The 14,312-nt window shown below is 49.3% G+C and overlaps 1 protein-coding gene across 2 annotated transcripts; it reads left to right on the top strand.

The window, feature by feature from the left end:
• Positions 1–7,201: 7,201 nt before the first annotated feature.
• Positions 7,202–14,030, top strand: med7 (mediator complex subunit 7). Of its 2 annotated transcripts, none has more exons than XM_052013481.1 (2): positions 7,202–7,240; positions 12,414–14,030. In XM_052013481.1, the coding sequence occupies exon 2, from the start codon at positions 12,433–12,435 to the stop codon at positions 13,120–13,122; it is 690 nt and encodes a 229-aa protein (XP_051869441.1). In that variant the 5' UTR covers positions 7,202–7,240; positions 12,414–12,432; the 3' UTR covers positions 13,123–14,030. The 2 variants fall into 2 exon arrangements, with proteins under 2 accessions (XP_051869441.1, XP_051869442.1); XM_052013482.1 differs by lacking the exon at positions 7,202–7,240 and adding an exon at positions 7,261–7,279 and having other exon boundaries at positions 12,414–13,184.
• The last annotated feature ends 282 nt before the right edge of the window (positions 14,031–14,312 follow it).

Here is a 14,312-nt window from a genome sequence, read left to right as displayed (position 1 = left end):
ATTCCCTGGAGCGTAGGAGATTGAGGGGTGACCTGATAGAGGTGTATAAGATCATGAGAGGCATAGACAGGGTGAAAGCACACAGTCCTTTTCCCCAGGGAGGGGGAGCTAAAAAGAGGAGGGCAGAGGTTTACGATCAGAGGCGAGAGATTTAAAAGGGACATCAGGGGCAGCTTCTTCACACAAAGGGTGGTGCGTATTTGGAACGAGCTGCCAGAAACAGTGACATTAGCAACGTTTAAAAGCCACCCGGATAAGTCCATGGATAGGAGAGGTTTAGGGCTGTGGGCCAAACGCGGGCAGATGGGACTAGCTCGCTGGGCAACACAGTCGGCGTGGACGAGATGGGCCAAAGGGCCTGTTTCCGTGCTGTATGACTCCGTGACTCTAAATTGTTGAGTCTGTTGTCCACTCTATCCGTTTGGAATATATAAAAAATCCCCTACAATATGTTGAGGAACAGCTGGGAAGTCGGCCACTAGGCCCTGTTGGCAACATTTATTTCTTCATCAGCCTCACTAAAATGGTCCTTGCTGCCTGTGGGATCGTGCTGTGTGTGTTTGGCTAGTACAACTCCTGCATTTCACTGCAAGGTTCTTCAGTGGCTGTGTCACATCCTGAGACAGTAAGAGGTGCTGTCAAGATGCGGGGGTTGACAAACAGAGGCAGGATCCTGCCACCTCGACCTTCTCCACCATTTGAATAAGATCTTCAACGATCTTGGACTTTGACCCCAGGTTTCCTGCTCAGCTCCCAGATCCTCCAACGTGCCCAAACGTCAGAGGATCTCAAACGGCACTTTTCAAGTCAACTCAAATTTATTGTCATCTGCACAAGTCCATGTGGGCACAGGTGCATTGAAAAACCTACCTGCAGCAGCATCACAGGCACAGCATCAGCTAAGCAGCATTCATAAGAAAACATAATTTAACATAAATTATGCAGAAAGAAATTGCACTGGGATTTGGATAGGAAAGGTGTAGGGGGATACGAGCCTAATGCAGGTCAATGGGATCAGCGTAAATAGGCATTCAGGTCGGCATGGCTGAGGTGCGATGACTGGCCTGATTCTGAGCTCTGTCTTTTATAAGATAAGAAATCTTTATCAGTCACATGTACATCGAAACACACAGTGAAATGCATCTTTTGCGTCGAGTGTTCTGGGGGCAGCCCGCAAGTGTCGCCACGCTTCCGGCGCCAACATAGCACGCCCACAACTTCCTAACCCATACGTCTATGGAATGTGGGAGGAAACCGGAGCACCCGGAGGAAACCCACGCAGACACGGGGAGAATGACAGTACAGACAGTACATTCTTACAGACAGCGGCCGGAATTGAACCCGGGTCGCTGGTGCTGTAATAGTGCCCGAACTCTCTATGACTTTATGAAATTATTTGATGTCTCAATTCTCGTAGTTTTCTACCCTCCAGTCTATGGATCAAAAAGATCCCCACTTTTCTTTAAAATTGAAATGTAATGCCTGAAAAGTAGGAATTACAGATGACATATCTCATCACAGGGTATAAAATATCACATTGTGTAAACATTTTCCCAGTGAGAATGTGCAAAATCATCTTTAAATTTAAAAAAAATTTTATTTACAGTGTGGTAACAGGACCTTCCAGCCCAACGAGTCCACGCCACCCACTTTAAACCCAAATTAACCTACCCGCACGTCTTTGGAATGTGGGAGGAAACCGGAGCACCCGGAGGAAACCCACGCAGACCCGGGGAGAACGTACAAACTCCTTACAGACAGCGGCCGGAATCGAACCCCGATCGCTGGCGCTGTAATAGCGTTGCACTAACCGCTACGCTACCGTGCCGCCCCAATATCTTATACAGCTGACCCCCGCGTTATTGGGGGCAGGGGGGCGGGATGTGGAGCGCATTCCTAGAAAGTGGTCCATATCGTTATTTTCTGTACACAAATCCATGTCATCTGCACCCTGGAATTGGAATTGGAATTGGTTTATTATTGTCACTTGTACTGAGGTCCAGTGAAAAACTTGTCTTGCCCACCGATCGTACAGATCAATTCATTACACGGTTCATTGAGGTAGTACAGGGTAAAACAACAACAGAATGCGGAATAAAGTGTTACAGCTACAGAGAAAGTGCAGTGCAGGCAGACAATAAGGTGCAAGGTCATAACAAGGTAGATTGTAAGGTCAAGAGTTCATCTAATTGTACTAGGGAACCATTCAGTAGCCTTATAACAGCCGGATAGAAGCTGTCCTTGAGCCTGGTGGTGCGTGCTTTCAGGCTTTTAAATATTCTGCCTGATGGGAGGGGGGAGAAGTGAGAATGTCCGGGGTGGGTGGGGTCTTTGATTATGTTGGCTACTTTACTGAGGCAGCGAGAAGTGTAGACAGAGTCCATGGAGGGGAGGCTGGTTTCCATGATGCGCTGGGCTGTGTCCACAATTCTCTGCAGTTTCTTGCGGTCCTGGGCAGAGCAGTTGCCATCCCAAGCCGTGATGCATCTGGATAGGATGCTTTCGATGGTGCATCGATAAAAGTTGGTCACTCCCAAGAACTTGAAGCTCTCAACCCTCTTGAACTCAGCACCATTGATGTAGACGTGTGTGTGTACCACCCCACTTCCTGAAGTCAATGATCAACTCTTTTGTTTTGCTGACACCGTGTCACTAAGCTCTCTATCCACTGGTCAAGCAACATGAGTAGAAAAAAGTAAATTTTGTGTTTATTTCTTTACTTTTTTTAGATTTGGATAGTGGGAGCGAATTTTAATCCATTTCTCAAACTTCTGGGTGGTGATTTGTGAATTCTGTAAGGGGGGGAGGTCCCCTGTACGTCCTAAGATCATTGGTAACATTTCCATATTTATCATTTAAATACCACATTGTCATCACCCCTCCGCACCCAACACTGCCCTGACTGCAGAGGCCATTCCTATTGTCAATGTTGACAGAGAGATTCAAATTTGGCAGGCTGTATGACCTCACTGAGTGGCTGAGGGAGAACTAGTGCATGCAAAGTATCTGAAAATCAAAAAATTGCAGGTGCTGGAAATCTAGAATACAAAGAGAAAATGCTGGAACCACTGGGCAGGTCGGCAGCATCTGCGGGCAGAGAGACAGAGGTAACGTTTGTTGATGACCTGACCCGCTGAGAGTTTCAGCACTTTCTGTTTTTATCACGTGGCGTGTCTGGATTTTTAGCAGGCTGTCCGTCAGGTTCCACACAGGAGGTTGGTGAACAGGGTCACAGCACGTGGAGGTCAGGGGAATGTACTAATGTGGAGTAAGGGTTGGTTCACCGGAAATGAGGAGTAGGAGAATGGGGCTCCTTAGGTTGGCAGGGTATCAGGTACCACCAGGATCAGTGCTCTGGCATGGACGGGGAAGTGGAGCTGAGGCAGATGATCGGCCTTGATCTTGTTGAAGGGTGGAGGCGATCCCAGGGACTGAATGACCAACTCCTGCTCCTACGTCACATGCTTATGTTTAACTGGAATGTGGATTACGTGCCCTGGCACAATTATCAGAGTCATAGAATGGTACAGCACAGAAAAGGCCCTTCAGCCCACCTCGTCCGTGCCAACCGTGATGCCTATCCATGTTAATCCTACTTGCCTGCATTAGGCCTGTATCCCTCTACACCTTTCCCATTCATGTACCTGTCCAAGTGCCTTTTAAATGTTGTAATTGTACCTGTCTCTACCACCTCCAGGCTCAAGGACAGCTTCTATCCCGCTGTTATAAGACTATTGAACAGTTCCCTAGTACAATAAGATGGACTCTTCACCTCACAAACTACCTCATTATGACCTTGCACCTTATTGTCTGCCTGCACTGCACTTTCTCTGTAGCTGTGACACTTTACTCTGCATTCTGTTATTGTTTTACCCTGTACTACCTCAATGCACTATGTAATGAATTGACCTGTACGATCGGTGTGTAAGACATGTTTTCCACTGGACCTCGGTACAAGTGACAATAATAAACCAATTTACCAAGTTAGCTCCTCTGGCAGCTGGTCCCTGACACCCACCACCCTCTGTGTGAGACACTTACCCTCAGATCTGCTTTCACATTCTCCCCTCTCACCTTAAACCTGTACCCTGTCGTTCTAGACGTTCATCTCTACCTTCCATGTTCTAACCACGCTTAACGGAAGTGCAGAGTTAATGAAATTTATGCCCCATGAAGGAGGCCATTTGACCCATCGTGTCCATGCCGGCCTGAAATGGAGTTTGGGTTCAGCCTGTTTCCCAGCTCATGTCCACGACCAAAGTGTCACCACTCACTGAGGGCCATTGAAAGGTTTCTGTCCACACTGACGTGTGAGTTCAAGACTCCATCTTCTCTCAAATACTTCTTTCTCCCGAGTCCTTCCACCAACTAACATCAGTGCCGACCTCTCTCCGAAGGGAATCTGTTTTTCCCTAATCACCCTGGTAATCTCACCCCAGGTTCCTTTATTCGAAGGAAAACTACCCCAGCAAGGCATGTGTCTGCTCACAGCTGTAGTCCTCAGTAACATCCTCACACACCTCCTCTGCACCTTCTGCCACTGTCACATCCTTCCCGTGGTGTGGGGAGCAGAGCTGCCCCTGTCCCCAGTGTCACATCCCGTGGTGTGGGGAGCGGAGCTGCCCCAGTCCCCAGTGTACAACTGAACTCGTGTTTTGTGCAGCTCCCGCACAAGCTCCCGCTGCCTCCCCCCCCCCCCCCCCCCCCCCACCTCGTCCAGCCACAGGTTTCTCAGCTCGTGTACTGAGCCCTGCTACCGGACTCTGTCCAGAGCCAGGCAAATAGGATTAGCACAATGGTAAATGGGCCGGCATGGACAGGGTGGGCTGAAGGGCCCGTTGTACCACACAATGACTTTGGCCGGAATCCCATTCATGTTATTGGCTCCCAGATCAAAACCTACCGATCCATATTCCTGATCCCTGGCTCTGGCTGCACAGGTGATCTTCACTGTGTGACACCTCCAACAGAGGGACCCAGGAGCACAAGTGCACAGTTCACTGAAAATGGCCGCGCAAGTAGACAGGGTGGTGAAGAAGGCGTTCAGCACGCTGGCCTTCATCAGTCAGGGCACTGAGTACAGAAATTGGGACATTATGGTGCAGTTGTATAAATCGTTGGTGAGGCTGCACTTAGAATTGGAATTGGAATATTATTGTCACGTGCCGAGGTCCGGTGAAAAGCTTGTCTTGCACACCGATCATACAGGTCAATTCATTACACAGTGCATCGAGGTAGTACAGGGGAAAACAATAACAGAATGCAGAGTAAAGTGTTACAGTTACAGAGAAAGTGCAGTGCAGGCAGACAATAAGGTGCAAGGTCATAACAAGGTAGATTGTGAGGTCAAGAGTCCATTTTATCGTACTAGGGAACTGTTCAATAGTCTTATAACAGTGGGATAGAAGCTGTCCTTGAGCCTGGTGGTACGTGCTTTCAGACTTTTGTATCTTCTGCCTGATGGGGAGAGGGGAGAAGATGAGGTGGGAGGGGCCTTTGATTATGCTTTACTGAGGCAGTGAGAAGTGTAGACAGAGTCCAAGGAAGGGAGGCTGGTTTTCGTGACGCGCTGGGTTGTGTCCACAACTCTCTGCAGTTTCTTAAGGTCCCGAGCAGAGCAGTTGCTGTACCAAGCTGTGATGCATCCAGATAGGATGCTTTCTATGGTGCATCGATAAAAGGTGTTGAGTGTCAAAGGGGACATGGCAAACTTCTTTAGCCTCTTGAGGAAGTAGAGGCACTGGTGAGCTTTCTTGTTCGTGGCATCTACGTGGTCAGACCAGGACAGGCTATTGTTGATGTTCACTCCTAGGAACTAAGTTTTGGTCACCCTGTTATAGAAAAGATGTGGTTAAACTAGAAAGAGTGCAGAGAAGATTACAGGGATGTTGCCAGTACTTGAGGGCAACACATTGACGTCACCAAAGCCTTCAACTCCATCACTCAGGAACAACTGTCCAACACCCTCCACAAATTCAGTTGCCCATGGAAATCTATCTCCACCTTACCCTGCTCCACAGAGTATGTAACCAATGGGTCCACAACAGAACAAATTGATGAAGATTGGTGTCAAACAAGGCTGCAGCATTGCCCCAGCACTTTGCTCAATCTTTCTTGTTGCAATGTTCCATTTCACTTCCAAAAAGCTCCCTGTGGGAGTGGAACTATAGTGGGAACTTGTTCTCTCCGCAGCAACTACACTCTGGCACCAAGCTCACCCAAACTTCAGCAGTTGGGCTCTGGTACTCAGACAACACTTTCACCCAGTAAAGTTGCAGCTGTATAAAGCTTTGGTTAGGCCACATCTGGAGTATTGTTTGCAGTTCTGGTCGCCCCATTACAGGAAGGATGTGGAGGCTTTAAAGAGAGTTCGGAAGAGGTTCACCAGGATGTTGTCTGGATTAGAGAATATTAACTATAAGCAGAGGTTGGACAATATAAGTTGTGTATAAAATCATGAAGGGTATAGATAGGGTGAACACACAGTCTTTTTCCCAAGGAGGGGGAACTAAAAACTAAAGGGCATAGGTTTAAGGTGAGAGATGAAAGATTTAAAATGGACTTGAGGGACAACTTCTTCACCTGGTGGGTGGTGGGTGTGTGGAATGAGCTGCCAGAGGAGGTGGGTGAGGCAGGGACAATAACAACATTTAGATGACTTTAGGATAAGTACATGGATAGGAAAGTTTTATAGGGATATGGGGCGAACGTGGGTGTGGGACTAGCTTAGAGGGCACCTTGGTCACCATGGTGGAGTTGGGCCGAAGGGCCTGTTTCCGTGCTGTGTTACTCTGTGGCTAATGGTAAGCGTGACTCCCATTGTCTGCCTGATGACTTGGATTGTTCTCAGCTGGAGCCTCAGAGGCTGCACGGAGGCCTGATAGAAGTTTATAAAATTATGAGAGGTGGTGAACAGAGTCTTTTTTCCGGGGTGACAATATCAAATGCTGGAGGGCATAGGTTTAAGCGGAGAGAGGGAAAGTTTAGAGGAGATGTGCAATGGCCGGGGCTGGGATCGAACCCGCGGCTCCGGGACCGCAGGCGGCCGCCGCCCGCTGATCCTCCGCTCACCGCAGAGGGCGCTGTCTCTCCAAACCCGCTGCACAGACTGCGCATGCCCGGGACCGAAGGATTGGCAACGCGTCTGTCCAATGGGATGTTAGATCCCTCGTGGTTTGTTCCGTTAAGATCCAATGGGAGTGAGGTGGGGGCGGGCCGAGGGTCTGGTGTGTGGCGGGCGGTGAGTAGGCCTCGGGCCGAAAATACTCGCGGGGGGGAGGTGAGGGAGGGGGTGTGGGGGGTGACCGCCGGGCTCCAGTACCGGGCCGGGGGGGGGGAGGGAGTGTGAGGAGGAGTGAGGGAGGGAGGAGGTGAGGGGAGGGAGTGGGGGGTGGTGTGGAGGGGGGTGAGGGCCGTGGAGAGGGGGGAGGGGAGGGGAGTGAGGGGAGGGGAGGGGGGGGCTGTGGAGGGGGGGGGGGAGGGGAGGGGAGGGCCGTGGAGTGGGGTGGGGGGTGGGGAGGGCCGTGGAGGGAGGGGAGGGGGGCCGTGGAGGGAGGGGAGGGGGGCTGTGGAGGGGGGGAGGGGGGCTGTGGAGGGGGGGAGGGGGGCTGTGGAGTGGGGTGGGGGGGCTGTGGAGGGGGGAGGGGGGGCTGTGGAGGGGGGGAGGGGGCTGTGGAGTGGGGTGGGGGGTGGGGAGGGCCGTGGAGGGAGGGGAGGGGGGAGGGGGGGCTGTGGAGGGGGGAGGGGGGGGCTGTGGAGTGGGGTGGGGGGGGCTGGGGAGGGGGGGGCTGTGGAGTGAAGGGAGGGTTGTGTGGGGGAAGGGTGGGTAAGGTGAGGGGAGCAGGTATAGTTGTGGGATTAGGGTGGGCTGAGGAAGGGGGGAGTAGCGGAGGGTTGTGGGGTGAGAATTGGAGGAGGCTGAGGATTGGGGTGGAGCGAGGTGAGGGTTGTGTGCTGGGCGTTGGGAGGATTGTGCTGGGGTTGAGGAAGGATGGGGTGAGGAGTGTGGAAGGGGTTTGGTAGGGAGGGTGTGGGTGGGAGGGGTACGGTTGGGTGAGGATGTGGTTAGGGCTGTACAGCACAGAGACGGGTCCTTCAGCCCAACCTGTCCACGCTGACTCCGATTCCCACCTGAGCTGGTCCCACGCCTGCGTTTGTCCATATCCCTCTAAACCTTTCCTGTCCATGTCCCGTCCAAGTGTCTTTTAAAGATTTTTAGAGAGGTTTTTCTCCCCAGGTCAAGGAGTCTGCAACCAGAGGTGACAGAATGTGGGGTAGGCCTTCAATTTGAGTTGGGAAAATGGCGCAAAGAAAGAAAGAGTATCTCTATTTGAAGATGTGCAGCATTCCAAAGAGGACTGTGAAGTTATGGCACAAATAGCAATGAATGGGTGTGACCTAATGACCTTAACGGAGGTGATCTGCTGAACAAACTTAGTATTTATAAATAATAAAAGTATTGGAGAAGTTATTGGGCCTGAATGCTGGTCAATCCCTTGGACCTGCTGACCTGCAATCCAAGGTTTTGGAAGAGCTGGAGGTAACGGATGCACCGGCTTTTCATCTTCTACATTCCATAGATTCTTTGGAATGGTCACAAATATAAATTTAGAGAAAAAGTTGGGGGAGGGAGAAAGAGGCAGTAGAAATCAGTGAGCCTGACATCGGTGGTAGGGCAAATGCTTTATCTCTTATTAAACAACGTGGATTTGTGAAACAGAAATCATACTTGACAAATGTGTTGGGTTTTGAAGTTATAATGACAGAGTGGAGAAGAGGGAACTGGGGGATGTGGTGCATTCGGAATTTCAGAAAGCTTCGAGGTGTAGACATGGTTGGAGCTGTCGTATTGGGGTAAATGTTGTTACGGGTTGAGGATTGTTCAATGGATGGAAACTGGATCAATGAGGTGTTTGTGGGTTGGGAGAGTCTGACTGGCAAAGTGCCACGGCGGCATCTGTTCACTGTCTACATCAAACGTTTAGCTGATGGAATCAAGTGCAATATATCCAAGCTTGCTGATGATAAAATGCTGTGTGGCAGTGTGTGTTGTGAGGAGAAGGGAGAGAGGTCACGGGGATTTGGACTGGTAGGGACAAACTAGGTCAAACGTAATGTGGAAACATGAGTTTTCCCACTTCGGTAGAAAGATGGAGTAGTTTTTAACTAGTGAGAGATTGAAAGGTGTCGGTGATCCGAGGGACCTGAGTGTCTTTGTATAAGAACAGCAAACAATTAGGAAGGAACATTATATGTTGGGAAGAGGATTTGAGCACTAGAGATAACTTGCTGCATTTGTGTACAACCCTGGGGAGACCATGTCTGGAATATTTAAAGATCAGCCATACTCCCTTCTTCTCGTCTCCTTACTGAAGGAAGGATATATTTGAAATAGAGGGAGTGGAGCAAAGATTCATTTATGGGATGGGGGGCTGACTTATCAGGAGAGGTTATACGTGCTAAGGTTTGGAAGAATGATAGTTGATCTCACTGAAAGTTACAAACTTCCTGCAGAGGATTGCAGGGATGATGTCTCTCCTGTGGATGTCAGTCACTGAGAATATTCAAGATGCAGATTGATTGTTTACAGTAATTAAGAAATGAGATAGGGTTAGTGCAGGAATGTGGCTGATAAAATCAGCCATGATAGTTGTAATGGTGGAGTAGGTACAAGGGGCTGGCTTCTGTTTCTCATGTTCTTAAACGGCCCTGCTCCATCACTGTGATGTCTGTGGGCTGGCGATTGGGCCTTTTGGGTAGGAAGGTAATGGAGAGGAATTCTTCCACTCCAGGCTGTGCTGTCTGGGTGAGGGGTGGCGTGGGCGTGACGGGCAGTGAAATTATCCCACTGCAGGCAGGGGGAGGGGGTTGGTGTTTGGGTCGGGTGGGAGAGAGGGCAGGGTCCTACTTCAGTACGCTGCCCAGAGTCTATCCCTCCCAGGTTTGGGAGGCTGGGATTGTGCTATTGAATGGCAGCGAGTGAGTTTGATGAAGCCAGGTCTTATTCAAGGTCACTGTGTGTTTGCGTGTTTACAGCACGGCTTCTGACTTGGCAGATTGATCAAGAAAGTTAGAACCCTTGAGGTTTAAGGTAAAGTGCAAGTTGAATTACAAGTGATCTCAGGCAGAAGTCACAGTGTAATGGCTCACCAGTGACGGTAGCTGTCCTTTTGTGCTAGCTACAACTCCAATTTTTGTATCATCTGCAAACTCACTAATCAGATCACCAACATTCTCATCCAAGTCACTTATACAGTACATATTGCAAACAGAAGTGGCAGCACTGATCGCTGTGGAACACCACTGGTTGCTGACTTTCAGTCAGTAGTTCAGGTTCACAGTCGGCTGAAGAGTGACAAATGGAATGAAATTCATTGAAGGGCACCTGGAGATGAACAATTCAGGTGACAAGTGGCAGGAAGAAATGAACTGTGGAGGAGCAAAGGACCTTTGGAGAGTGCCTTCACAGATCCCTGGAGTGGTTGGATGGTTGATGGGGTGGATCAGCAGGCATGTGAGATACTTGGCTTTATTGGCTGAGGCACAGCACACACGAGAGGGAGTTGTGCTGGAAATTAAAAATAAAATGTGGAATGTACTTAGCAGGTCAGGCAGGACTGATGAACATCTTCAGTCTGAAATGCCTCTTTCTCCATGGATGCAGATTTCTGGCATCTGCGGTATTTTGCTTTTGGAGATCGTGCTAGGACTCAATAAAACAGCAGACAGGCCCCAGCTGGAGTGCTGTGCACAGCTCCAGTCACCCTCTGGAGCTTGATAGTACTGGAAAGGGTCAAGAAATTTACTAGGATGTTATCAGGGCTGGAGAACCATAATTCTGAGCATGGCTTGGCAGGGGTGGTTTTCTCTGGAGCACGGTTCCTGACGAGAGATTTAATTGAGATTTAGAAACTCAACAGGAAGAGCCATTTTCATTGGCAAAGAGGAAATAACTGAGAACAGGGTGAGGGAGGTTTAAATGGTGCGGTCAAGGGTTTATTTTTCATTCGGTGGGTGATTGGGGTGTGGAGCACTTCGGGTGGTGAGGAATTGACCCTGACCACGTTGAAATGATGCCTCGACAGGCACCTGAAGAACTGGAACCAGCCGGCTATAGACCAAAGGCTGCAAAGTGGGAGGAACCCGAACCATCCTTTGCCCTCCGTCAGTGCTGTATGGTTTTATGATTGACACAGCTGAGTCACCACAACAGTCTGAAGAAGTAGATAGACCAGACTAAGTAAGGAGCCAGGTTTCCTGATATTAGTGAACCAAATGGGTTCTCATAACAATCTGATAGTCTCAATAAATAGTGACTGTGAAACTAGCTTTTTATTCCAAATATACTTCAATTTCCCATCTGCAGTTGGGATTTGATTCCCCAGCACTCTGGGTACCTGTGCAGTGACTTGGGTGGTTGATAGTATTTTGCTGTCATACCCTTCTTCATCTGTGACTATTATGACTCTAAGTATTAATTGCTCCCTGAAGTAATCTAGTAAAGTAGTTGTCTCAAATTTGCTACAGAGAGGAATGCATAATGCATCATGAATAATAATCTCAACACAACATACATTTATAAAGAAGCTTTAAAGCCACATTCCAAGGTGTTTCAAAATTGGTAATTGGTTTATTATTGTCACATACTGAGGTACAGTGAAAAACTTTGTTTTGCGTGCCATCTATGCAGACCAGTTCACCACATCGGTACATCGAGCTAGTACAAGGGAAAAAGCAATAACAGAATGCAGAATAAAGTGTTAGTTACAGAGAGAGTGCAGTGCAGGCAGACGATAAGGTGCAAGGCTGTGACCAGGTTAATTGTGCACTTTAGAGATGAGGACTAATTACCTTTGTTGAAAGAACAAGTTGGTTAAATGACAGTATTGACATCATGATGTGGAGTCCCATTTCTTTCAGAGAAACAGCATTTCATATTCATATTATTAACAGTTTTCCGTCATAATATCTCTTTGAGTCCACCCAATTCACCACTTTTGATTTATTGTTACCTTCAGTATGCAAGGTCTAACCCCGGAGAGTTTCCATCTCCTTTAACTGTCACCACCTTAAATTCCTGGAGCCACTACCCAGCAGTTGCCCAGATGTTGCCCTGGCTTGTTGGGCACTTCCAGCATTTTCTGTTTCTATTTCAGGTATTCACTCCCACGTCAGATGCCCAAGATGCCAGCATGGATTCCATTGTAATATTCCCACTCTATCCTCCACGATCTTGCTCGTCTTTACCTCAGCTACCTCTTCAAGCCCAATCAAACTCCCTCCTTACACATCCCTAGTTTCCACCGTCAGTGTCCATGGTAAGCAGAGTCAGTGGCCCGAGCCTGAGACCTGCCCCCACAGTGAATGCCACCTTGCTCTGAACGTGTAATGAACCAATGGTGCTTTCCTTGCAGTTCCTCTGGATCGAGTGCCATGGGTGAGCCCCAGCAGGTGAGTGCTCTGCCCCTCCCGCCGGCCCAGTACTTCAAGGAGTACACCGATGACAATGTCCGCAAGGGGTTTGCCCCTAAGCCCCCGCCGCCCATCAGAGACAGCTACACCATGTTCGGCAACCAGTTCCAGTGCGACGATCTGATCATCCGCCCCTTGGAGGGACAGGGCATTGAGAGGCTGCACCCCTCGCAGTTTGACCACAAGAAGGAGCTCAAGAAGCTCAACATGTCCATCCTGGTGAATTTCCTGGATCTGCTGGACATCCTGATCAAAAGTCCCAGCAGCATCAAGCGGGAGGAGAAGCTGGAGGACCTGAAGCTTCTGTTTGTTCACATGCACCACCTGATCAACGAGTACCGGCCTCACCAGGCGCGTGAGACGCTGCGCGTGATGATGGAAGTGCAGAAGAGGCAGCGGCTGGAGACAGCCGAGCGCTTCCAGAAGCACCTGGACCGGGCGATGGAGGTGATCCAGAACAGCCTGTCCTCCCTGCCAGACGACCTCTCCGAGTCTGGTGACCCGCTGGCCAAGGTGAAGACCGAGCCCATGGATGTGGAGGAGACGAGCAGTTGTGTACAGGCAGACACTGAGGCCGACCCTTCGGTGAAGGAGGATGAAGTCAGTGACAAGGACCTGGCCATGTGCTCCATCATTGATGACATGACGTAGCTGTGTCTCTGACGTGACTGTACCGTGCTGTTCATACAAGGGCCTGCTTCAGTGGTTAATGTGGGTTAATGTTTATGGTTGTAAGGAATCAATACTAGAGCCCTCTTTGAGGTGTGGTAGGATTAGAGGCCGTGGACAGTCCCTGCAGAGGGGGCAGTGGTGGGTCTGATGATTTCAGACCATGGATTTTCACAGCAGAGGTTTTGTCTTGAAGCAGATTTGTTTATTTAGGCCTTGTCCAACCTTGGGACATCCCAAGAGCTTCACCAATGAATTTAATGCAGAGAATTCCCAGATCTCAATCTCTCTCCCCTCCATTTTCAGAACCTATTCCTTGCCCTTTTCACAAACATACTCGTGGAAACTCAGTAGACCCACGTCCGAGATCTGAGTTTCTTGTCTGACACTTAAAGCTGGGAAAACCTTTGTCCTGAACACCGAGCACTGAATGTCACACTGCTGACGGTCGTGACATGGAAGGGAGCCCTGATTGGGCTAAACACTTGTCACTGAAGCTTTGGTGTTGCATTGCAGGATTTAAGGGCTAAATCTCTTGGCTCTCCCTCCCACTCCCCACACCCCAGGGAAAGGTGTTCTCCAGTTTGAGAACCTCTGTTGTATCCTGTGTCTTCTGTTAACCAACTTAGTGACGGCTTATTCCCAGGCTTCCAGCTACCTAGTGATTGTCCAGCACTGGTCATTGAGTGGAGAGCTGAATGCAGTAACTGAAGCAGGTATGAGTGACTTGTGTATATCGCTCTACAAAGCAGGGTGCTCCACACAAATGTGACTATAGGATGATGGACGTGTACTTTTCATTTCTGGAGTAATTGTATACCACTGCCTCACTGTACTGAATGTTAATGTTGTGTTTGTCTCCAATTAAAGTTCCTCTTCATTGGCATGTAGACTTGGTCCTTGAGATTGAATCTTGAGTAGACCTGGGATTGGTGTGGAGTTGCACAGTTTCAGCTACTGACTGGCAGCGCTGGATTTAAAGTCGCCGCAGGGTCGCATCAGATCAAAAGGTATCACAACCCCAAAAGTGTTGATTCTGGAACTGATGGATGGCAGTGATGAGGGGACATTTGATGTTGGGACTGGGGTATGGGTTAACCAGCAGGAAATGCTGGTTGCTCTCTGATGTACTCAGTCATGGAGTTGAAAGCACCGAACCGGGCCCGTGGCCC

Source organism: Pristis pectinata, chromosome 4 (genome assembly GCF_009764475.1).
Source record: "Pristis pectinata isolate sPriPec2 chromosome 4, sPriPec2.1.pri, whole genome shotgun sequence".
Taxonomy (NCBI): Eukaryota; Metazoa; Chordata; class Chondrichthyes; order Rhinopristiformes; family Pristidae; genus Pristis; species Pristis pectinata.
The sequence above is the reverse complement of the archived record's forward strand: the minus strand, read 5'-3'. Positions and strand labels throughout refer to the sequence as shown.